Source organism: Micromesistius poutassou (genome assembly GCF_964030765.1).
Source record: "Micromesistius poutassou genome assembly, chromosome: 17".
Taxonomy (NCBI): domain Eukaryota; kingdom Metazoa; phylum Chordata; class Actinopteri; order Gadiformes; family Gadidae; genus Micromesistius; species Micromesistius poutassou.
This window is the reverse complement of record NC_140287.1, coordinates 16,673,617-16,698,544: the sequence shown is the minus strand read 5'-3', so window position 1 is coordinate 16,698,544 and position 24,928 is coordinate 16,673,617. Positions and strand designations below refer to the sequence as shown.

General features: G+C 49.4%; 1 protein-coding gene and 1 pseudogene across 2 annotated transcripts; both read left to right on the top strand.

The window, feature by feature from the left end:
• Positions 1-606: 606 nt before the first annotated feature.
• Positions 607-9,135, top strand: LOC311362560 (ubiquitin-conjugating enzyme E2 D3-like; annotated as a pseudogene). Its single transcript, XR_014684206.1, has 8 exons — positions 607-1,128; positions 2,915-2,978; positions 3,654-3,685; positions 3,804-3,882; positions 4,382-4,487; positions 5,896-5,989; positions 6,848-6,897; positions 7,867-9,135. The product of XR_014684206.1 is annotated as a ubiquitin-conjugating enzyme E2 D3-like (transcript).
• Positions 9,136-9,633: 498 nt separating this feature from the next.
• manba (mannosidase, beta A, lysosomal) lies at positions 9,634-23,729 on the top strand (the record flags this gene model as incomplete). Its single annotated transcript, XM_084482156.1, has 13 exons — positions 9,634-9,913; positions 10,676-10,770; positions 10,893-10,998; positions 12,188-12,358; positions 12,545-12,668; positions 13,346-13,518; positions 15,104-15,214; positions 16,040-16,191; positions 16,744-16,861; positions 17,103-17,189; positions 17,802-17,969; positions 20,482-20,700; positions 23,709-23,729. Exons 1-13 carry the CDS (start codon positions 9,701-9,703, stop codon positions 23,727-23,729), a joined length of 1,758 nt encoding a protein of 585 aa, XP_084338282.1. The 5' UTR covers positions 9,634-9,700.
• Between the last annotated feature and the right edge of the window lie 1,199 nt (positions 23,730-24,928).

The window sequence follows — 24,928 nt, the reverse complement described above, 5'->3', positions numbered from 1 at the left end:
TCTATATTAACACACTCTAAACTTGTGGAAATTAAAGTATTTAATTTGTTTGTCTAATTATTCGTGGCCTTCCTTTATTTTTCTGTTTTTATATATATATATATATATATATATATATAGGGGAAATATTTCTGTGATTAAGTGAATCAATTTTGTTTTCAATTGAAATTAAATCAATTAAACCATGACATATGAAAGGTAAAAATTCTGCCGAATAAAATGTATCAATTAGATTTCACAACATTCATTTAATCTACATGGCTTTATTATTAACCTGAAGACTTAAAAGTTAAAACAATGTGTCACACATCATTTAACGAAGAAAAAAAAATTTGAACAACCATTTCACATAACTTAATAAAGCGTTACAGACCACATCACTTTTTTTCCCACAAGCGTTACCATTTATTACTCGGACAACCCACTTCCTCTTACGGGAAGCGTCGTTCGCAAAGTTGGGCAACAACAACTAACTAACTAACTCCGCCGCTGCCCTGTCATCGTTAACGCGAACCAATCAGCCGTCACCGCACCGTTTATCTCATGTCATTTTCAGTCAAGTGCCACACGGTGGACCGCCTTCAAATACGTGTAGAGAGAGAGAGAGAGAAAGAGAGAGAGAAGCCACCACCAGCGGACGGACAGTTTCGACACACACAATCGCGCACACACACACCGACACAGAGACACACACACACACACACACACACACACCGGGGCTTGAACGCGCTTCGATGTCTCCGTCCTCTCGCGCATCAAACCGTGTTTTTTCCTTCCCGCGCCCGACCCACGCCGACCGCCTCACAACCGCCCCGAGCCAGCGCGTCGGACCACGTCCCGTCGGCGGCGAACCGAGACGCGCACACCGCGCGAGTTTTATGAATAACGGCAACTCCGTAGCGCACCTTAGCTTAGCCGCCTAGCCCCTGCCTTAGCCTGCCTGCTAGCGCCCCCTTTATGCTAGCGCCAGCAGAAGAAAGGCCATCTGGGTTAGCCTGACGTCAAAGCGCTTCGAAGGATAGCGGACCCGTCGTGTGGCACATTCGGGGTTCCCTCGTCGCCTGGACCGAGAAGAGTCACAGTACACGACAACATCGAGCAAGGATGGCACTGAAAAGGATCAACAAGGTGAGTTTGTGTTAGCCGTTGGGGGAGCTAGCCTCCCATAGCCGCTGCACTGTGCTGTCGCTAGCTTCACCATGCTAACATGTTAACTTATTGAAGTATGGGGTGGCTGAGAGAGGATCCTGGTTTTGTAGCGTTATACCGGTTTGCCGCCACGGCGTTTCCGGTCTCTGAACTCTCGTGAGCTGTGAACGCCTGTTCACAGTCCCCCCCCCCCCCCGGAGCGAGAACAATCAGAACACGAGATGAACAACGACGACCAGGAATAGATACGGAGTTTATTTTGTATAAAATTGTGACAAGGCATAACCTAGAAACTGACGTACAACTGATAACACTCTAGCGGAAGTCCCCCCCCCGGCGCCCCTATACCGTGTAACTGAAAGTCCCGCCCTCTCTCTCGATCGCTAATAACGCTCATTCGGCGCACCCCTTCCCAGGCGTTCCGTCGTGAGACGGGGACCGCCTGTGAACGAGGCTATGAAGTATGTAAGCTCACAGAATCATGACGAGTGCCCAGCTTTGGTTTCTGTTTCGGATTAAGCAGGGTTTCGAGGTGCGTCAGAGGGACTAATGAACCGACATGTCAACCCAACATGTTAATCATGTGTTTGATCGCTGGTCATCGTCACTGTTAATGCCTTGTAAAATGTGCGAGTCCGGGGGAAGGCTTGGCGAGGCGACAATCACAGGCCACATAATACACCCAACATGTTGTAACATAGCCTCATTAAACCTGTGTTCTGAAGCCGATCTGCTTGTACTGTTTCCCGGTGTTAAAAGCGAACACTTTTAACCGAATTAAACCAGCCAGACTGATGTGTTAAATGTCAATGCAACCAAACGCAACCAGCGTGTGTTATATGACACATCTACTCGGGGATTGCTCAAACTTGTGACTCACTTCATTTGCGAAATCAAAGCTGTGTGTGTGTTAACGTGACACACTTCCATGTCATCATGTAGGCACTTCCATGTCATTGTATAGTCTTTCTTGGGTTGTTTTTTTAATCCACAAGATCACCCAGTCTGAACTGCAGGATGAATAGTCGAACGAGAGCGAGCTTGCCTCGGCTTGTAGGAAGGGTCTCCCCCCCCACACACACTCCTGTGAAAACGCGTAGCAGTCGGGGTGGAAATACATTGAATAAAGCTCCCGTTTTACACATTCAACTAGGGCCAAGGCATGGTGCTTTGTCTACACCTTTTTGTAAAATAACTAGATCGCTTAAAATACGTGCCGCGACCCTACGGAGGCCAGGTAACAGCCCGACCATGAACGCGTTCGCTATAAAGGCCGTTTCAGGTGAATTCCTTATGATAACCCGTTGAAACAAGTTCTGGTACACAAACAGCGTCCTGGCAATAAGATGGAAACCCATCCTCCGTCTGGATCTTTATTTCTGAGTAATGTGCCATGTTTCAAAACTCTGCCCTGTGTTAGATGATTATCTTTTGGATTGATGTTTAGAATATAAAGCGAAACTACACACATTTTTTGCCTTGACTCAAGTTAACCCTAAGCATGTGTATCAAAATGTGCGCGAGCCTATACAAGTCTGTTTTTGTTTTATTCTATTCTTAACCTGTTGGACAGGCACCTCCAGGAAGGTGTGAAGGAATTTGATTAATTACATAAGTACGTACCTTAACCTGTTGGTCCAATAGCACGGCCAGCAGGCTTCTGTGTACTGGACTGTGTTTTAGAGAGAGAGAGCGACGGCTCTAACATGTTCTATACGTTCCGTCCTCAAGTGTGGTGTGTTTCTATATTTTTTTTTTTTCCCAGGAGCTCAGTGACCTGGGTCGTGACCCCCCAGCCCAGTGTTCAGCAGCCCCCGTCGGTGATGACAGTAGGTGTCTTCTTCTCTGCCTGAAGGACCCCCACCCCCCCCCCCCCCCCTCACTGCCCCCAAATACAACCTGTATTCACCCACCCCTTGATGTCGATTCTGTGTACTAGTGTAGCTGAGGAGAGTGATCACGCTGGAGTATCAAATGTCCATATTCTGCACTCAACTATAGATACTAGTATTTTTTTAATTTTGGGGTTTCATAATGTGCAAATAGCCAATCATAATAAGCTAAGTGGATGTTGGTACTGGTCAGGTTCAATCTACATCCTTTTGACCCCTTGCTGACCCCAAACCCTGCTAAGTGAGAGGGTTCATCTAACACAAGAGCAGCGGTGAAGTAGGTCAGATTTTATTTTGTACATGTTGACCGCCTCCTGCATTAATAATGGCCCCCGGAAGCTAAGAGCTCGGTTCTGGAAGTAAGCATTGCAATAAGTCATCAAAATGACAAATATGAGGGCCGTAGAAAAGATGGGATTCGACCATTCAGGGTGATGGTTGGACCACATCGGAACACATCAAGTGTTCTTATTGGTCGGTAGGTTAGGCCCGCCCTCTCTGAACTGGTGACCCCAAACTGAGCATTTTATTTTGTGATGCAGAGGATGTTACCAATGAAGTGAAGTTGAACTTCTCTTTTGTGGCCCTGAACTCTTTCACTTTCCTTTTCAGTGTTCCACTGGCAAGCCACCATCATGGGACCGGTAAGAGAATCAAATGAAACATTAGTGCTTTATTCTGCTCATCATCGTATTACAATGTTAGGGTTTTAAACGCCTGTCTAAGGTTGTGTAGATGACCCTCCTGTGTGTGTGTTCTCAGAACGACAGCCCATTATCAGGGCGGTGTCTTCTTCCTCACCATCCACTTCCCCACAGACTACCCCTTCAAACCGCCCAAGGTGAGCACACGCCGCCCCAGCCCCCCGCCCCGCCCGCCCCCCCACCCCCCCCTCTGCTTCGTTAACATGCAGAGCAGACGATTTGCTTATTAGGACGAGGAAGTGAGAAATGGTTGTATTTTAGTCCTTCCTGGTTCCTGTTGTTAAGAAGCCAGCTAGCTGATTTCACTTTTGTTACTTTGCATACTTCTACCTCTTCCTCCTCGCCATGACGATGGTTCCCGTGTACACTAGAGGTGTTGTTTATTGTTATTGTTGGTAGATGGGGTTATTTCCTGTTGCAGATTATAGCAGGCCGCTCTTGTGCAGTTCCTATGCATTTGTGTTAATTTTTTACACACCCAAAGTTAATGTGTGTGTGTGTTTTGTAGTTCCTGTGTCACACGGCCACAGCTCCCCTTTCCCTTCTGAATGTCATTGTACGTGTGTATAATGACAATTAAAGGCTTTCTATTCTTGATTCCTCCTCACTTCCTGTTCCCTCCCCTTCCGGTTTCAGGTTGCGTTCACGACGCGCATCTACCACCCCAACATCAACAGCAACGGCAGCATCTGCCTGGACATCCTGCGGTCACAGTGGTCTCCGGCCCTCACCATCTCCAAAGGTACAGGACCCCCCCCCTCCGGAGCCCCCCTGTGCTGGGGACCCAGGACATAGACCTGCTGACCAGACCCAGGACCCAGGACATAGACCTGCTGACCAGACCCAGGACCCAGGACATAGACCTGCTGACCAGACCCAGGACCCAGGACATAGACCTGCTGACCAGACCCAGGACATAGACCTGCTGACCAGACCCAGGACATAGACCTGCTGACCAGACCCAGGACATAGACCTGCTGACCAGACCCAGGACATAGACCTGCTGACCAGACCCAGGACATAGACCTGCTGACCAGACCCAGGACATAGACATCTGTTAGACAGACCTGCTGACCAGTTAGACAGACCTGGTGACCAGTTAGACAGACCTGCTGACCAGTTAGACAGACCTGCTGACCAGTTAGACAGACCTGCTGACCAGTTAGACAGACCTGGTGACCAGTTAGACAGACCTGGTGGACAGACCTGGTGACCTGTTAGACTGACCTGGTGACCAGTTAGACTGACCTGGTGACCAGTTAGACTGACCTGGTGACCTGTTAGACAGACCTGGTGGACAGACCTGGTGAACCAGGAGATGGCCTGGGTCCCAGCCTCCAGGCCGTCTGTGTAGGACGGGTTTGTCTGAACCGGTTTTCAGACCGGCCACCAGATTATTATCAAGTCCTTCAAACACCACCTTGTATGCAAATCTACGCACGCTTGGTTTCGCTTCAGGCTTTCGTAGTTTAGTTAGTGACAGTTAGTTTGGTCTTCGTTTGTGATGTGCAGTATTTTGTCAGGGGCAAGATTCAAAAAGGTCAGAAAAAGTATCAATCGTCATACAATTTAAAACAAACCAGCATGGGAGTTAAATTCTAGATCTATAGCTAGATTGATCAATTTAAGTTAAGTTAAGTTAAGTTAAAGACCAATCCCACCACTGCCACCAAACGTGAACGACCGCGGTGGTCACCTCACGTCTTTGGGATGTGGGCAAGAAAACCAAGGGCGGTTCCAAAACAAGTTTTATTCACTTCACCAAACAGACCCAACAATAAATAAACAAAGAAAGAAAAGCTGTTAGCAATTTCTCTAGCCTAAACATGGCATCATTTATTGTCAAGCCAGCTCTTACCTTCCCTCAAACACACAATGCCACACCCCTTAAATAAGCCACCTGTTGGGCTGTACCATTTACCATGGGGGAACATGTCAAATACACACCAGTACAAATAAACCAGTACAACAGAAGGGGGTTCCCTTTCTCACAGGGATATTCAGGGGGTTTCCGATTTATATATTTGTTATTCCTTACTTGACCTAATGTCCTTAACGCTGTAGTGTGAGGACGCGGTGGTGTCTGCAGAGCTTTGAGTAAGGGGACGTGTTGGACTATAAATAACCAAAGGCCTTTTTGTTCTCTGCAGTGCTCCTATCCATCTGCTCCCTGCTGTGTGACCCCAACCCCGACGACCCCCTGGTCCCAGAGATCGCCCGCATCTACAAAACAGACAGTCAGAAGTAGGTGGTACACACACACACACACACACACACACACACACACACACACACACACACACACACACACACACACACACACACACACACACACACACACACACACACACACACACACACACATCCACCCTATAGAACAGACAGGAGGTGCACACACACACACACACATCCACCCTATAGAACAGACAGGAGGTGCACACACACACATCCACCCTATAGAACAGACAGGAGGAGGTGCACACACACATCCACCCTATAGAACAGACAGGAGGTGCACACACACACATCCACCCTATAGAACAGACAGGAGGAGGTGGTGCACACACACATCCACCTTATAGAACAGACAGGAGGAGGTGGTGCACACACACATCCACCCTATAGAACAGACAGGAGGTGAACACACACACACATCCACCCTATAGAACAGACAGGAGGTGGAGAACACACACACACATCCACCCTATAGAACAGACAGGAGGAGGTGGTGCACACACACACATCCACCCTATAGAACAGACAGGAGGTGCACACACACATCCACCCTATAGAACAGACAGGAGGTGCACACACACACATCCACCCTATAGAACAGACAGGAGGAGGAGGAGGTGCACACACACACATCCACCCTATAGAACAGACAGGAGGAGGAGGAGGTGCACACACATCCACCCTATAGAACAGACAGGAGGTGCACACACACGCATCCACCCTATAGAACAGACAGGAGGTGCACACACACGCATCCACCCTATAAATCATTCCATAAAGCAGTAGCTGGGCTCCTGGTGCGGCGGACGGCTAAGACAAGCCGTGCGGATTGCGGTTGTTGGTTCTAACCCGGTTGTGCTCCGTCAGGTATAACAAACTAGCTCGGGAGTGGACAGAGAAGTATGCCTTGCTCTAGGGTAAGGGCCGCGGCTGCCTGCATCTTGTTGGATCCTAGTTTTTGGTTTGTGTTGTTCACCACTAACCGGGCCTCTCCGACTAACTGGAGACTTCATAACCAGGGGGCGGGACCACGCGGGGGGGGCCGCTGTAGGTTCATCTCAGGGCGGCCTGTTTCAGCCAATGAGCTGGTGGCTGCAGTGACCCGGGGCTGCGTTGTGTTGTGGTGTGGGATGTGTTGTGGTGTGGGATGTGTTGCGGTGTGGAATGGTTTGTGTCTGGTGGGACTGGGAGGAGGACTCCACCACTAACGTCTAGAGGCTGACCTGTCTCGTGTGCGTTGTTGCCAGATTGGGCCAGATTTGCCACCCGATCTGGCAACCCACCTAGTTTTTATTTTCTGAAACTAGCTGGTCTAGACTGGGTTGGTAAAGTTGACTGAATATCGTCTTAACAATTGTCTGGCTGTTGTCTGTTCTTCTTCTTCATTGTTTTGGCAACGTGGCGTACGTGAGTAATGTTAAACGTGATCGACTAACTATAATATATATAACTATAATATATATATATATATTGAGCCCTGATAATAAACGCCTTCCATAACACATTTAAACACCAGAGACGGAATGAACCTCTTTATTGCGTAACCAATTGACAGTATTCCCTTTTATTAACAAGACTCAACCGGAGTGTTGGCAAGGGGCGCGCGGAACAAAGTTGGGTTTTTTTTTTTGCCGTGTTCCGTAACCATGACGACAGGGAGGCTCGCCGTGGGGCATCCAGCGGCGGTCCCAAAATGGTGGCCGCTTCAATGAGGTTGGGTGCCGAGGGCAACCGTTGCTATGGAGCTCAGAGTGATAGTGATAGAGTGTGTGTGTGGGGGGCTCACCTCCAGTCTCATGAATGTAAACGCTGGGTGTGTGAGTAGTGAGTAGTGAGTAGTGGCTCGGTCTCTAATAATAAAGTCTTCTCCGTCTCTCTCTCTCCAGATACAGCAGGATAGCTAAAGAATGGACACAGAAGTACGCCATGTGATGGGTGGCGAGGACCTTCAGCCCCATCGGATCCAACCCCCCCCCCCCCCCCCCCCCCCCATCTCCCCCTCCCCCCTCCCCCCCCTCCCCCCTTTTCTTTTATCTTCTTTCCTTTTTGTTAATTACACCCCCCTCCTCCCCCTGCGCATCCTGAAGATGGTCTCTCCCAGCTCCGGGACCGCCCCCCCGCCCCCCCCAGTGTTAGTGACGTCTCTGGTCCCTCGCAGCCCGGGAGGAGGAGGACCACCGAACCATCGCCGGGGAACTCTTGGTTTTTAGAGCATGCACCAGCAAGAAGGGGCCTGGATCGCCCGCTCACTCTCTCTCACTCTCTCTCTCTCTGTCTCTGTCTCCCTTTCTCTTATACAACTCCAAAATGATGTCATTCGTTACTCTGTACACTCATTGAAGACGCCAACACCAGAACCCCACCCCCCCCCCGCCCCCCGCCCCCCCACGGACGCCTGGGGTCCCCACCAAGGCTTCACTGCCGCTGGACCCATCGCTCGCTCTCTTATCTCGCTCTCTCTCTATCGCTCTCGCTCTCTCTCTCTCTCTCTAAGCGTCCTATGCTGAGAAAAAAAAAAGTAATTCCTTCTTTTTGCTGGCTTTTCGTTGCGTCTGCGTTCAGCTAAAGGATCCCACTTTGACACGATATTAGAGTTCTCCGTCTGTCAATCAGGACGTCAAACAGCAGTTACCGAGTGAGGGGGGGCGGGACTGCCAGCACCCCCCCCCCCCACCCCCACCCCAGCCCCCCAGGACCACCGGGTCTTAATTAGGCTGCAGCAGTGCTAGACCGCCCCCCCCCTGTAATCAAGGACAATTACAAATGAAGAAAGAAAAAGCATCCCCCCCACCCCCCACCCCCGACAAAGATTAAAAGGTGTACAAAGAATCTGAGCACTATGTATCAATGTTTAAAGGGTTTAAAAGAAACATATAAAAGCATTTCAATGTTGTATCTTATGCATGTTAATAAAGGTGGGCTATATGACGGAGAGACTTCAGGCCGGGCGGTCGGGAGGCTGAGGAGAGAAAAGGCTGCTTTGGTTGAGTCATGTTTCAGAGCGGTGGCTGGAGAGCTCATAGTTTTATGCCTACTCAAACACTTGTCTTCATGTAGCCTTGAAGTATTGGTGCGAGGCTAATGGTTGATAATCAACTCGTGGCTCTTCCTTTTTAAGTTCCCCTTCAATAAAGTTGCTTAAATCATAAAATCCACCCGGTGTTTGGTGTGTGTGTGTCGATGATCTGACGATATGTGTTCGCTATGTTGTGTTCAATGGTTGTTACTTGCAGACTACAGGGGGCCTGTATACAAATACGTTTATAACTGTCCATATACTAAACTCTCAGGATCCTTAGTAAAGTTAGAGTCAATGTGACTTAATGTAAAGGTTCTACTCATAAACTACAGTATCTAACATGTGACCTGGTGGGGCTTCCGTACCATACAACACGAACTGTCAAAGTCACTAACAACCCCGACCCGTCCTCAGACTCATCATAATCCTGGAATGCGGATTACTCATCTCATGTTTACAGCCACGGTCATGTCATGCCCGTCTCAAAACGTGACTCACTCTCGTTTGTAGGATCTGCAGTATCTAGGAGGAGCGGCTGACACCATCGAGATAAACCATAATATCACCACACGGCATCTCTCTCGTCCCCGCCTCACCCCGAACACACGTGGTCAGCTGACCGCGGTCACATGACACGGAACAAAGTCTCGAAGTACGCGTCGGAACGTTAAGCAACTTCTCCGCTGCTCCGCCATGTAAACATGATGGCCAGTCGTCTCTTGTGTTTATCGCTGCTCCTGCTGGGGACGAGCATCGTCGTTTCGTCCGCGCATGTTGATGTTGTTACCTCAGGTCAGCAGAACATCAGTCTGAACGGTAAATGGACTCTGGAGAGCTCCGACGGATCCTTCCATCTCCCTGCAGAGGTCCCGGGCTGCGTGCATACGGCCCTGCTGAAGCAGGGGTACATAGAGGTGGGAGCGTCCACGGCATGATGCGGGCACACAATGGGTTGCACACACACATAACTGTCCGCAGTCAGAATGGATTGTGGACTGTTGTTCTTAGTGCGTAAGGGCTGTGCCACGGTACTGCTGAAACCTGTTTTTTGTTTCCTTTGCCAATAAGTTGTCGTCTCTGATCAATATAGCGATTGTTTTTCCCTAAGTCAGTCGAGTCCTCCATCTGTACCTGTTTGTGGAAATTGCTAAATAAAATAAACTCTCTGCTCTGTTTCGGGGCCACTTCCATTGTACTGTACTTTAATGGACATGTACAAGGAAAGCAAATTAAATAACTTCATATTATCATATTAGAAATGACATTTAAATAAAATCCTGAATGTTTTTTTCAGAGGATTCGTGCTCATGTTCACCCTGGCTCTGGCCCTGCCACATTTCGTGTGATTTTTACTGTAGTTTTGGATACAATTGAGGGGAAAGTCTGTTCTGTCTCAGCGTTGGGAGACCTAGTGAAAAGCACTCTACAAGTCAAGTCAGGTGCTGCCTTTATTTTCATTGGCTCTGAACAATATCAATCATAGCACCATTATTTTTTCAATGATCTTGCCCAAACTATTCAGCTGAACTTTACAAACACGTTACAAGTCATCCTTTAGTCCGGTTGCCGTGTCGTCCGTCTCCCTCCGTCTTGTGGTGGTTCTGCAGTATGTCGCACCATCACCATGGTTACGTCCATCCATCACCTGTAATCCTTCATCACTTTTGACCCGGCAGGACCCCTACCGCCGGTTCAACGATATCGCCTACGCCTGGATTGCGCTTCGCAACTGGACGTACACGACCACGTTCACCGTGCCTTCCGACATGAGGTCAAGATCACCACTTAACCTTCTCATTTGAAGTTATCAAAACGAATAATAAAATTGTTAATTCTGCCCTTTTTTTGTTGACGGCTGTGGTTTGTGCTGTTGTTGTCTTTAATGACCAACAGAGCCAGGCAGAGAGTGACGCTGGTCTTTGAGGGCATCGACACCATCGCTACGGTCGCTCTGAACGGAGCCGCACTCGGCCGGACGGACAACATGTTCCTGCAGTACGTACGTTGGGTGAATTCACACGGAGCAGTTTCACAGTGAACACTACAGGGAGTGCAACGCATCACAGGTTAATGTAGGAGTGGCTGTTTCAGATGACAGATCTGGACGGTGGCTCTAACCATGGTCATTCAGAGAGTGGGGGGCTGTTTCTAAAGTTAACTTTTTTGGGGTTTAGCTACTATTGAAGTCATAAACACAACAAACACAGTACGTTTTTTTTAGATTATCAACATAGTCAACTAATTGACATCACATCAGTGCAACAAACAGTTTGCCTCAAATCGAACAACCTGAACCTGGTGTGTTCTCGTGTTCTCCTGGTAGAACTTCAAAGGTCCCATGGCGTGCTATTTTATGGATGCTTTAATATAGGTGTTAGTGGGCCCCTAATACAGTACTTGAAGACGTTCAAGAAATCCAGCCTTGGTGCAGAGTTACAGCCACTACGAGCCAGTCCCACAATGAGCTCTCCACAAACGTGCCGTTTTTAGAGGCGGGTCGTGGTGGAGGGTGGGGGTGTGGCCCTGAGCAGCTTGCGGCCACGGTACCATGCCCTAGTGTTTACAGTGGAACACTGAACACTCCGGGTGCTCCGGCGGGAGTCCTGGAGCTCTATATCTAAATAATATCATATTAATATCTATATAATATAATAATATCATGGTCAAAAGCTGTTTGCGCCTCCGGATGATATTATGAATCTCAAACGACTGCGTCGGGTTCTCAGACGCCTCTGGTTCTTCCACTTCCACGTCAATATTACAGTACAGACTCAACCGCGAAATGGAGAAGAAGGGGATTGTTGCCCGGGGTTGTCTGCGTCGGGTTGGTTGAGAAAGAATTGGGAACCGCGACATGGAGGAGAAAAGGATTGTTGCCCAGGATTGTCCGTCGGAGCCCCGCTGCCCGCTGAACACTGGCCGCCCAGACAAACAGATCTAGAGGGGTCGTGTTTTTATGACCTATAGTTTTACATACTTAATAACTCAAAACGATATACAAATACAGAATATAAATCTCTCCAGTAATCTCATAACTTCTCGTTATAAAGGGATGGGGGGGGGGGTAATTCAGTTGGTTGCAATCTGCAAACTCACCAGTAGATGCCGCTAAAGCTTACACACCGCACCTTTAAACAAACAAGCAAAGAACGGGTGTAAAAACTGAGGTTCTGTTTTCCGTCGGCCAGGACTTTAGCGTGGGGGCCCTGCTGACAGCGGGGGACAACGTGCTGGCGGTTAGCCTAGCGTCGCCGGTGCGCTATGCCGCCCAGCGCAGCGAGGCCCACTCCTACCGGGTGCCTCCCGACTGCCCCCCAGAGGTCCAGCAGGGGCAGTGCCACGTCAACTACATCAGGAAGGTGGGCAGGAGGAGGAGGAGGAGGAGGAGGAGGTTGCTATGGTTACCTGTGTGTGTGTGTGTGTGTTACCTGCAGGATGCTGAAGGACCCATTTTAATGTTATTTATTTTATATAATTTAATCCGGGCAAATCGGGTCAGTATCAAATCTGATCTAAGCCAATCAACACGTTGTTGTGATCTGCAGGAGCAGAGCTCCTTCAGCTGGGACTGGGGGCCCTCCTTCCCCACCGCGGGGCTCTGGAAGGGGGTCCGCCTGGAGGCCTACGACGTCGTCCGCGTGGTCCACCTCTCCGCCGTCCCCATCTACAGTACGTAGCACGATGTAGCTTAGCATTAAGCTCTACAGCATGTAGCACGATGTAGCATAGCATTAAGCTCTACAGTATGTAGCATAGCATTAAGCTCTACAGCATGTAGCACAATGTAGCATAGCATTAAGCGCTTTATAAATGAGGACCGTTTACCTCCTGAGCCACACAACGCCAATTACACTGAATACCGTTCTGTTCAAGTCCTGAATGAGATGTGCACCATCTTCCCACTGTAGCCGTTTCTCAATACCAAGTACGCGGACTACGTTCTCGTGGACTTGGAAGTACGTACTTGGCAAGTCCGGACTTTCAAGTACAGACTTCCGAGAACGCGAGTACGCACTCTGCAACTGGAACAGCAGCGGACTCGATGATGCATCCTGGGATATTTAACGGTCCCAAGTCCACACGAGTCACCTCCGATGCGTCCTCGGTAGAACGGCCTCATCGAGAACGCATCGAGAACACTTCCGGGTTTTACGACAGTACTCGCGTACTCGCGTACTTGGAATTGGAACAGTGCTTGGGCTACCACTGATGACGTTTACCGAGAACGCAAGTACACGAGTACACACGAGAACGCGAATTGAGAAACGGCTTCTATGTTTTAATGTTGATGATAAATAATGTGTCTCTAATAGACAGTATCTCTCTGTGCCCCTCCATGGGTCCAGACCAGACCCGCTCTGGGTGGAGCCTGCAGGTGGAGCTCCATGTGGAGGTGGTGGAGGAGGTGGCCCGCGGCCAGCTCACCCTCTCCCTCCCTGGGCTGGACACACAGCAGACCTTCCCCGTGTGGTTCCTCCCTGGAAGAACCAAGAACACGTACACACTGCACGTAAACACGGTAGGCCAGTCACTACTGTAAACACACTGCACGTAAACACGGTAGGCCGGTCACTACTGTAAACACGGTAGGCCGGTCACTACTGTAAACACACTGTAAACACGGTACGGCAGTCACTACTGTAAACACACTGTTAACACGGTAGGCCAGTCACTACTGTAAACACACTGCACGTAAACACGGTAGGCCAGTCACTACTGTAAACACACTGTTAACACGGTAGGCCAGTCACTACTGTAAACACACTGTTAACACGGTACGGCAGTCACTACTGTAAACACACTGCACGTAAACACGGTAGGCCAGTCACTACTGTAAACACACTGCACGTAAACACGGTAGGCCAGTCACTACTGTAAACACACTGCACGTAAACACGGTAGGCCAGTCACTACTGTAAACACACTGCACGTAAACACGGTAGGCCAGTCACTACTGTAAACACACTGTTAACATGGTAGGCCAGTCACTACTGTAAACACACTGCACGTAAACACGGTAGGCCAGTCACTACTGTAAACACACTGTTAACACGGTAGGCCGGTCACTACTGTAAACACACTGTTAACACGGTAGGCCAGTCACTACTGTAAACACACTGCACGTAAACACGGTAGGCCGGTCACTACTGTAAACACACTGTTAACACGGTAGGCCAGTCACTACTGTAAACACACTGCACGTAAACATGGTAAGGCAGTCACTACTGTAAACACACTGCACGTAAACACGGTAGGCCGGTCACTACTGTAAACACACTGTTAACACGGTAGGCCAGTCACTACTGTAAACACACTGCACGTAAACATGGTAAGGCAGTCACTACTGTAAACACACTGCACGTAAACACGGTAGGCCGGTCACTACTGTAAACACACTGTTAACACGGTAGGCCAGTCACTACTGTAAACACTGCACGTAAACACGGTAGGCCGGTCACTACTGTAAACACACTGCACGTAAACACGGTAGGCCAGTCACTACTGTAAACACACTGTTAACACGGTAGGCCAGTCACTACTGTAAACACACTGCACGTAAACACGGTAGGCCAGTCACTACTGTAAACACACTGCACGTAAACACGGTAGGCCAGTCACTACTGTAAACACACTGCACGTAAACACGGTACGCCAGTCACTACTGTAAACACACTGCACGTAAACACGGTAGGCCGGTCACTACTGTAAACACACTGCACGTATACACAGTCACTACTGTAAACACACTGCATGTAAACACGGTAGGCCGGTCACTACTGTAAACACACTGCACGTAAACATGGTATGGCAGTCACTACTGTAAACACAGTCTGTTGTGTTGTGTTGGTGTGTTGTGTTATGTTGGGTGTGTTGGGTGTGTTGGGTGTGTTGTGTGTATTGTGTTGTGTGTTGTGTTGTCGGTGTTAACTAAAGGAATGTTGAGCTTGGAGGCTGAACCAGTTTTCCTTCAGTCTCAGCCGGCCGGTGAGAAGAACTCTTATTTTGAAGTGTGCCGCTGGCTTTAGCTTCAGTGTGTGACGCTAACTGAGCTCAGAACCAGCGAGCCGAAGCCTGACTGGTTCCTCTGCTGGTTGTTCTTGCAGAGCGGACCAGTGGCGCTGTGGTGGCCCAGCGGGCACGGGGACCAGCCCTCCCACCGCCTCACCCTGCGGGGGGTCCTGGGCCCCGCGCTGACCTTCACCGCAGACACCCAGGTGGGCCGCGCCCTCTCCTCTGTAGTCACACGTCAGAGGTCCCGTATCCTACCACCAGCTGTGCTGTGATCAGCCCCCTACAAGCCGTTTTGAAAATGTGCCTCTTCTGACATCACAGGTGGGCGTGTCCACCTAGATGTGTTGCTGGGATAGATCAGTCCACCAGCCCCGCCCCAGTGGACCGTAGCAAACGTTGCTCATCACACATCTAGGTGGACACGCCCACTTGTGATGTCAGAAGTGGCAGATTTGTGAGGGCTAACCACACTCACAGCTGCTGCTGTAATAAGGGACCTTTAACAGTGTGAAGCATCCTCCGGTTGTTTCTGCTTCTATTGTAGTACTTCTATTTATAGTTTACTTACTTCTACTTTCTGTCTGGGGCCCCACTGTCTCTCCTCCCTGGAGTTATGTTTATGTTATGTTCTAACCCTCCCCCCCCCACAGCCCTCTTACGAACTTACTGTGTGTATGTGTGTGTGTGTGTGTGTGTGTGTGTGTGTGTGTGTGTGTGTGTGTGTGTGTGTGTGTGTGTGTGTGTGTGTGTGTGTGTGTGTGTGTGTGTGTGTGTGTGTACGTTCTGGCACTTAAAAATAGTACTTAGCATTGTGGTAGCAGCCTATCCTATGCTAACGGGTTAACCTAGTGATGGTTAGTGCTTGGCACTTGGTTCTATGGACATCCTTACTGTACCCACAGAGATGTATTGTTTGTTTCACCATCTTCTGATAAATGTACTTATGTAAATGTAAATGAATATGGTTTGCTGTTTCACTGGTGTCCCAATAAGAGATCACAGTGGGCCTTATCGTTGTGTGTCTCCAGGTGTATTTCCGCGTGGTGGAGCTGGTCCAGGAGCCCGTGCCCGGGTCCCCGGGCCTCAGCTTCTACCTCCGCGTCAACGGGAAGGCCGTCTTCATGAAGGGCTCCAACTGGATCCCAACGCACGCCTTCCAGGACCTCGTCTCTCCTGCTGAGTGAGGACAACCTGGGGAGTCCAGAGGAGACTTGGCTTTTGGACGGGAGAGAGAGTTCTTGGTCTCTTGTCGGTGTGGGAAAGGATCTGGACTTCCTGTTGTCTTCCTACGGGAGTTCTAGAACTGTGGGTTCAGAGAGGGTTCTAGAATACGTATTGGGTGAGAGTTCTAGAACTCCTGTGTGTTGAGAGAGTGTTATAGAACTCCAAACAATATATTTTTTTCGCGTCGTCCAGGAAGGGTTTCTCTCTGACCACACCGTAAGCCACCGTATTCAAACACAAAATCGGAACTGAGTTCACAGAAATGTTCAAATCTCGTTTGCCTCTGGATAATCACTTGTGTGTTTTTCTTAAAAGAGAGAATTCACAGAAATCAATCAACAAACGACATTCCTCAGGCGGTCAAAACAGTCCAGCATTCCCTAAACCACCTCTGACTCCATGCACCATCACCGGGCTTTTTGACGCAGCCTCTGTTATGTAAATGCTTTGTCTGTGTCGGCTGTCACGTCCCGCTGACGCCGTCCCGCCTCTGTGCGTCGTCCCGCAGCGTGCGGCGGCTGCTGGAGTCGGCGGCGGAGGCCAACATGAACACACTGAGGGTGTGGGGAGGGGGCGTGTACCAGCAGGACCTCTTCTACAGCATCTGTGACGAGCTGGGCATCATGGTAACCGGCGCCCGGTGTGTGTGTGTGTGTGTGTGTGTGTGTGTGTGTGTGTGTGTGTGTGTGTGTGTGTGTGTGTGTGTGTGTGTGTGTGTGTGTGTGTGTGTGTGTGTGTGTGTGTGTGTGTGTGTGTGTGTGTGTGCGGGGGCTGGTCTTTGACGGTCTGATCCTTTTAATGTGTTGGGTCCTGTGCGTCTGTTCCCATGGTAACGTCCCGTCACACCGACTCCGTTCTCCTCCTCAGGTCTGGCAGGACTTCATGTTCGCCTGCGCTCTGTACCCCACGGACGGCGACTTCCTGGACAGCGTCCGCGAGGAGGTCCACCAACAGGTCATCATCTCCTCTCCTTACCCTCAACTCATCATCTCCTCTCCTTACCCTCAACTCATCATCTCCTTACCCTCAACTCATCATCTCCTTACCCTCAACTCATCATCTCCTTACCCTCAACTCATCATCTCCTTACCCTCAACTCATCATCTCCTTACCCTCAACTCATCATCTCCTTACCCTCAACTCATCATCTCCTCTCCTTACCCTCAACTCATCATCTCCTTACCCTCAACTCATCATCTCCTTACCCTCAACTCATCATCTCCTTACCCTCAACTCATCATCTCCTTACCCTCAACTCATCATCTCCTCTCCTTACCCTCAACTCATCCTCTCCTTACCCTCAACTCATCATCTCCTCTCCTTACCCTCAACTCATCCTCTCCATACCCTCAACTCATCATCTCCTCTCCTTACCCTGAACTCATCATCTCCTTACCCTCAACTCATCATCTCATCTCCTTACCCTTAACGTGTGTGTGTGTGTGTGTGTGTGTGTGTGTGTGTGTGTGTGTGTGTGTGTGTGTGTGTGTGTGTGTGTGTGTGTGTGTGTGTGTGTGTGTGTGTGTGTGTGTGTGTGTGCGTGCGTGCGTGCGTGCGTGCGTGCAGGTGAGGCGTCTGAAGTCTCACCCCTCGGTGGTGCTGTGGAGCGGCAACAACGAGAACGAGGTCGCCTTGGCAACCAACTGGTTCGGGATCCCGGAGGCGGCGAGGCGGCGGTACGTCAAGGACTACGTGACGCTGTACGTGGACACCGTCAGGGCGCTGGTCCTGGAGGTGAGGACGGGCGGTCAGGGCTGGTGACATCTGGGGAGGGTTTGTAGTTTGTAGAGAGCTGGGAGTTGTAGTCTGTAGAGAGCTGGGAGTTGTAGTCTGTGGACGGTTTGTAGTTTGTAGAGAGCTGGGAGTTGTAGTCTGTGGACGGTTTGTAGTTTGTAGAGAGCTGGGAGTTGTAGTCTGTGGACGGTTTGTAGTCTGTAGAGAGCTGGGAGTTGTAGTCTGTGGACGGTTTGTAGTTTGTAGATAACTGGGAGTTGTAGTTTGTAGAGAGCTGGGAGTTGTAGTTTGTAGAGAGCTGGGAGTTGTATCTGTGGACGGTTTGTAGTTTGTAGAGAGCTGGGAGTTGTAGTCTGTGGACGGTTTGTAGTTTGTAGAGAGCTGGGGAGTTGTAGTCTGTGGACGGTTTGTAGTTTGTAGAGAGCTGGGAGTTGTAGTCTGTGGATGGTTTGTAGTTTGTAGAGAGCTGGGAGTTGTAGTCTGTGGACGGTTTGTAGTTTGTAGAGAGCTGGGAGTTGTAGTCTGTGGACGGTTTGTAGTTTGTAGAGAGCTGGGAGTTGTAGTCTGTGGACGGTTTGTAGTTTGTAGAGAGCTGGGGAGTTGTAGTCTGTGGACGGTTTGTAGTTTGTAGAGAGCTGGGAGTTGTAGTCTGTGGACGGTTTGTAGTTTGTAGAGAGCTGGGAGTTGTAGTCTGTGGACGGTTTGTAGTTTGTAGAGAGCTGGGAGTTGTAGTCTGTGGACGGTTTGTAGTTTGTAGAGAGCTGGGAGTTGTAGTCTGTGGACGGTTTGTAGTTTGTAGAGAGCTGGGAGTTGTAGTCTGTGGACGGTTTGTAGTTTGTAGAGAGCTGGGAGTTGTAGTCTGTGGACGGTTTGTAGTTTGTAGAGAGCTGGGAGTTGTAGTCTGTGGACGGTTTGTAGTTTGTAGAGAGCTGGGAGTTGTAGTCTGTGGACGGTTTGTAGTTTGTAGAGAGCTGGGAGTTGTAGTCTGTGGACGGTTTGTAGTTTGTAGAGAGCTGGGAGTTGTAGTCTGTGGACGGTTTGTAGTTTGTAGAGAGCTGGGAGTTGTAGTCTGTGGACGGTTTGTAGTTTGTAGAGAGCTGGGAGTTGTAGTCTGTGGACGGTTTGTAGTTTGTAGAGAGCTGGGAGTTGTAGTCTGTGGACGGTTTGTAGTTTGTAGAGAGCTGGGAGTTGTAGTCTGTGGACGGTTTGTAGTTTGTAGAGAGCTGGGGAGTTGTAGTCTGTGGACGGTTTGTAGTTTGTAGAGAGCTGGGAGTTGTAGTCTGTGGACGGTTTGTAGTTTGTAGAGAGCTGGGAGTTGTAGTCTGTGGACGGTTTGTAGTTTGTAGAGAGCTGGGAGTTGTTGTCTGTGGACGGTTTGTAGTTTGTAGAGAGCTGGGAGTTGTAGTCTGTGGACGGTTTGTAGTTTGTAGAGAGCTGGGAGTTGTAGTCTGTGGACGGTTTGTAGTTTGTAGAGAGCTGGGAGTTGTAGTCTGTGGACGGTTTGTAGTTTGTAGAGAGCTGGGAGTTGTATCTGTGGATGGTTTGTAGTTTGTAGAGAGCTGGGGAGTTGTAGTCTGTGGACGGTTTGTAGTTTGTAGAGAGCTGGGAGTTGTAGTCTGTGGACGGTTTGTAGTTTGTAGAGAGCTGGGAGTTGTAGTCTGTGGACGGTTTGTAGTTTGTAGAGAGCTGGGAGTTGTAGTCTGTGGACGGTTTGTAGTTTGTAGAGAGCTGGGAGTTGTAGTCTGTGGACGGTTTGTAGTTTGTAGAGAGCTGGGAGTTGTAGTCTGTGGACGGTTGGCAAATTAGAAGTTTCAAAAGTTTGCTTAAAAAAAGAAAGAAAAAAAACACATAATAAAATGAAACTGTACTCCAGAGTCACCATAACAAAACCTCCAGGTCTTAAAGTAGTCTGGACGCCTCAAGGCTCCCAGAAGCGTGTCAGAAGCCACGGTGGCATCCTCACTAGGCATGGGCGATTCGCGAACGATTCGGTCAGAACGAACGAATCCCGAAGGTGAACGACGAGAACTGATTCCCAAAAATAAGAGAACTGATTCCTTTTTTTTTTTTTACATAAAATAAAAATATGGTCACTCAATCAATATGGTAAATAAAAGATACAAACGAACAGAGCTTCGTCTCCCCTCGACTTCATATTGATTGAGTCTAAAGCGTTCTCAAACCACACGTGTAATGCTCCAGCGGCGTCGTAGGCTAATGCTACAGAAATTAGCTGTTTTCCCCCGAGCACCGTCACCGTCTGAGACCTTCTGGTGGTTTTAAAGGCTCCGTTTGCTGGCGTACCTCATATTTAAAAGCAAAGTGGTGGGGCCAAGACACCTGAGATGCCCCGCCAAATGACGTAACTGACCATATGACTTAACAAACTGAACGAACGAATCAAACAAACGATTTGTGACAGTGAAGGGAACTGAAAGAACTGATTCCCGGAAAATAATAATTTTGCCCATGCCTAGTCCTCACCCTCTATCCTCTCCTGGGGGGGGTGCAGGAGGACCCGAGCCGGCCCTTCCTGGCCTCCAGCCCCACCAACGGGCTGGACTCGGAGCGGCAGGGCTGGGTGGCGGAGGACCCCTACGACCCCCGCTACGGAGACACCCACTACTACAGCTACGGCCGCGACTGCTGGGACTGGACCGCCTTCCCCCGCGCGCGCCTCGCCTCCGAGTACGGCTTCCAGTCCTGGCCCTCCTTCTCCACCCTGCAGAAGGTGAGGAGGCTAGGAGCTAGGATGCTAGGAGCTAGGAGGCTAGGAGACTAGGAGGTGTACCTTCTCCACCCTGCAGAAGGTGAGGAGGCTAGGGGGCTAGGAGACTAGGAGGTGTACCTTCTCCACCCTGCAGACGGTGAGGAGGCTAGGAGACTAGGAGGCTAGGAGGCTAGGAGGCTAGGAGACTATGAGGTGTACCTTCTCCACCCTGCAGAAGGTGAGGAGGCTAGGAGACTAGGAGGCTAGGAGACTAGGAGGTGTACCTTCTCCACCCTGCAGAAGGTGAGGAGGCTAGGGGGCTAGGGGGCTAGGAGGCTAGGAGGTGTACCTTCTCCACCCTGCAGACGGTGAGGAGGCTAGGGGGCTAGGAGGCTAGGAGGCTAGGAGACTAGGAGGTGTACCTTCTCCACCCTGCAGACGGTGAGGAGGCTAGGAGGCTAGGAGGCTAGGAGACTAGGAGACTAGGAGGTGTACCTTCTCCACCCTGCAGAAGGTGAGGAGGCTAGGGGGCTAGGAGACTAGGAGGCTAGGAGGCTAGGAGACTAGGAGGTGTACCTTCTCCACCCTGCAGAAGGTGAGGAGGCTAGGAGACTAGGAGGCTAGGAGGCTAGGAGGTGTACCTTCTCCACCCTGCAGACGGTGAGGAGGCTAGGGGGCTAGGAGGCTAGGAGCTAGGAGGCTAGGAGACTTGGAGGTGTACCTTCTCCACCCTGCAGACGGCGAGGAGGCTTGGGGGCTAGGAGGCTAGGAGGCAAGGCGCTAGGAGGCTAGGAGCTAGGAGGCTAGGAGACTAGGAGGTGTACCTTCTCCACCCTGCAGAAGGTGAGGAGGCTAGGGGGCTAGGAGGCTAGGAGATGTACCTTCTCCACCCTGCAGAAGGTGAGGAGGCTAGGAGGCTAGGAGGCAAGGAGGCTAGGAGACTAGGAGGTGTACCTTCTCCACCCTGCAGAAGGTGAGGAGGCTAGGGGGCTAGGAGGCTAGGAGGCTAGGAGACTAGGAGGTGTACCTTCTCCACCCTGCAGAAGGTGAGGAGGCTAGGGGGCTAGGAGACTAGGAGGCTAGGAGACTAGGAGGTGTACCTTCTCCACCCTGCAGAAGGTGAGGAGGCTAGGAGACTAGGAGGCTAGGAGCTAGGAGGCTAGGAGGCTAGGGGGCTAGGAGGCTAGGAGGTGTACCTTCTCCACCCTGCAGAAGGTGAGGAGGCTAGGGGGCTAGGAGGCTAGGAGGCTAGGAGGTGTACCTTCTCCACCCTGCAGACGGTGAGGAGGCTAGGGGGATAGGAGGCTAGGAGGCTAGGAGGCTAGGAGGTGTACCTTCTCCACCCTGCAGACGGTGAGGAGGCTAGGCGCTAGGAGGCTAGGAGACTAGGAGGTGTACCTTCTCCACCCTGCAGAAGGTGAGGGTGAGGGTTAGGGTTAGGTCAGGGTTAGGGTTAGGTCAGGGTTAGGGTTAGGTTAGGGTTAGGTTAGGTCAGGGTTGGGGTTAGGTTAGGGTTAGGTTAGGGTTAGTTTAGGGTTAGGGTTAGGTTAGGGCAGTGGTTCTCAAACTTTTTTCGTCATTCCCCACTTTGAACAAGTGGGGATTTTCAAGCCCCACTTCCCCGCGTTGCCCCAACAAAGATCTTGACAAATTACTTCAAATTATTTCAAATTTATTTAAATTACTAGCACCAAGTATATCAGTCATATTTGATACTGAATCAAAATCAAAAACAACAAATAACACGTTCAAAAAGAGAAAATAAAATGCAGTTGTGCCATCATAACTTCATTTGCAATCTGTGCAAAAAACAAGAGAACTTTCCCTGCATTAGTGGCTGCAGTGTGCCTGTTTTACACTGCACAAAGTTCAAAAAGAGAAAATAAAAGTGCAGTTGTGCCATCATAACTTAATTTGCAATCTGTGCAAAAAACAAAAACATAAACAAGGTGCTCTGGCACAACTCAAGTGAACTTTCCCTGCATTAGTGGCTGCAGTGTGCCTGTTTTGCACTGCACATCCTTTCAAAACGGGGTTGCAGGCTGGAAACTGCCACTCTCAAGTCATGCTCAATGTTGAGCTGAGATCTGTACTTCGTTTTCAGAGAAGCAACAGCTGAAAAGCCTATCTCACAGAGATATGATGTGGCAAAGGGAAGAAGGATGTACAAAGCTCTCTGCCCGATGAGGGGATATTCCCTCTCCACTCCAATCCAGAACTCACTAAGAGTGTGAGCTGTAAACCTCAGCCTCAGGGTGGAGTCAGAGGTCATGTCAATGAATTGGTCCTCTTCAGCCTGGCTCAAATCAGCAGGCACTGCAGATATAATAAAAATAGGATTACTTTGTCATTGCATAATAAACATGAAAAAAATCTGTTGAATAAAAATATATTTCAGTATACAACATAAATAAAATATATGATTATGATCAATAAAATCTACCTGCTGCACTGAATGGATCCATAACCCAGGCATGCTGAGCACTGTTGTTCGGGAAGTATTTCTGAAACATTTCTCTCAGAGAAGAGATGTGCTGCTTTATACACGGGATCACTGTGGTGGCTCCAGTATGAATGGTTTCAGCAACTTCACTCAGGTTCTCAAAGACATCTACATTTTGTTGATCGAGGCGTCTGCCCCATGCCTCGAGTTTTCGGGAGAATGCAGTGATCTTGTTTGCCAGGTGAGGTAGGTGCTTGTCTTTGCCTTGAAGCTGAAGATTTAATTCATTCAACTTGCCAAACACATCGCTGAGATAGGCCAGCTTCAACAGAAATTGTTCATCGCTGAATTTGCTTGCAGCCTCGTACATGCGCTCCTCCTCCAAAAAAAGCCGAATCTCCACTCTCAGCTCAAAGACGCGCGACAACACTTTGCCCCTGGAGAGCCACCTTGCTTCGCTGTGAAACAGCACAGATGTGTGATCAGCTCCCATCTCCTCACAAAGTGCAGAGAGCAGTCGCGCTTTCAGGGGTCGAGTTTTGATGAAATTTACAATGCCCACAACCTCTGTTAAAACTTCGTTTAGTTCGGGGCTGAGCTGTCTTGACGCGAGCGCTTCCCTATGAATGACACAGTGCGTCCAGTGCGCATCTGGAGCAACCTTCTTGATAAGTGCCTGCAGCCCGTTTCTTTTCCCTGCCATGGTCTGTGCGCCATCAGAGCAAAAGCCCACACAATTTTCCCATTTAAGATCGTGTTCTTTTAAGTAACTGTCCATGATCTTAAATAGTTCATCAGCCGTGGCTCTCTTTTTTATGTATTTGCAAAACAGTAAATCCTCACACATTGACTCGCTGTTCACAAAGCGGACATATGAAATAAACAAGCTGTCTTTACTGCTGTCGGTAGCCTCATCCACTTGCAATGCAAAACGTGTTTCTTTTATTTTTTGAATGAGTTGATCTTCAAGATCATTTGAAATGTCACATATGCGCCTCGCAATTGTGTCATTTGAAAGAGGGATAGTTTTCAATTTGGCTGCGCTTTTCTCATCCATCATAGCTGTCACCATGTCAAGAGCAGCGGGCAAAATCAGCTGCTCAGCAATTGTATGTGGCTTTTTGCATTGCGCGATTCTGTATGCAACTTTGTATGAGGCAATTTGTGCTTGACAGTTAACTGACGCAGCCTTTACCATGCGTTGCTCCTGCTGTCGATATTCTGCCAATTTTCTTTTAAAGAAATCCAGTGGCTTGGTAGCGTGACTGGGGTGTGTTGTCTCCAGGTGCCTCCGTAATTTGTTTGGTCTCATGCTGTCCGCTGCTAACGGCTTCAGACACAGAACACACATTGGTCTCTCCTCTGCACCGACCACTGAAACCGTAAATCCGAGACCAATATAGCTTTCGTCATATTTTCTTTTTGGTTGACTTGACTCTGTCTGGTCTTGTGTGTGTGATGGTGGCGCTGGCTCTTTTGTGGTCCGTGTCACAAATTTATCCATGTTTCTCACAGTTACCGGCTAGCCTACTTTGTTGTCCCACTCATGGATGTATTATTAACGGTCCCGCTGCAAATATTGGCCCGCTGCAATTAACATTCCGACGTCAATCATTGTTTTTGCACTTTAGTTCCAGGTTACATTTTTCTCCGGTCTCCTAATGCTTTTTAATAATTGTAGCTATTATTATTATTTGTTTCTTTGTGTGTGTGTGTGTGTGTTTTGTTTAGAGTGAATTATCTTTATTGTCAATAGCATTTACACGGCGTGAAATTGAAAATTTCCTCCCGTTTGTCGCGCCCCAC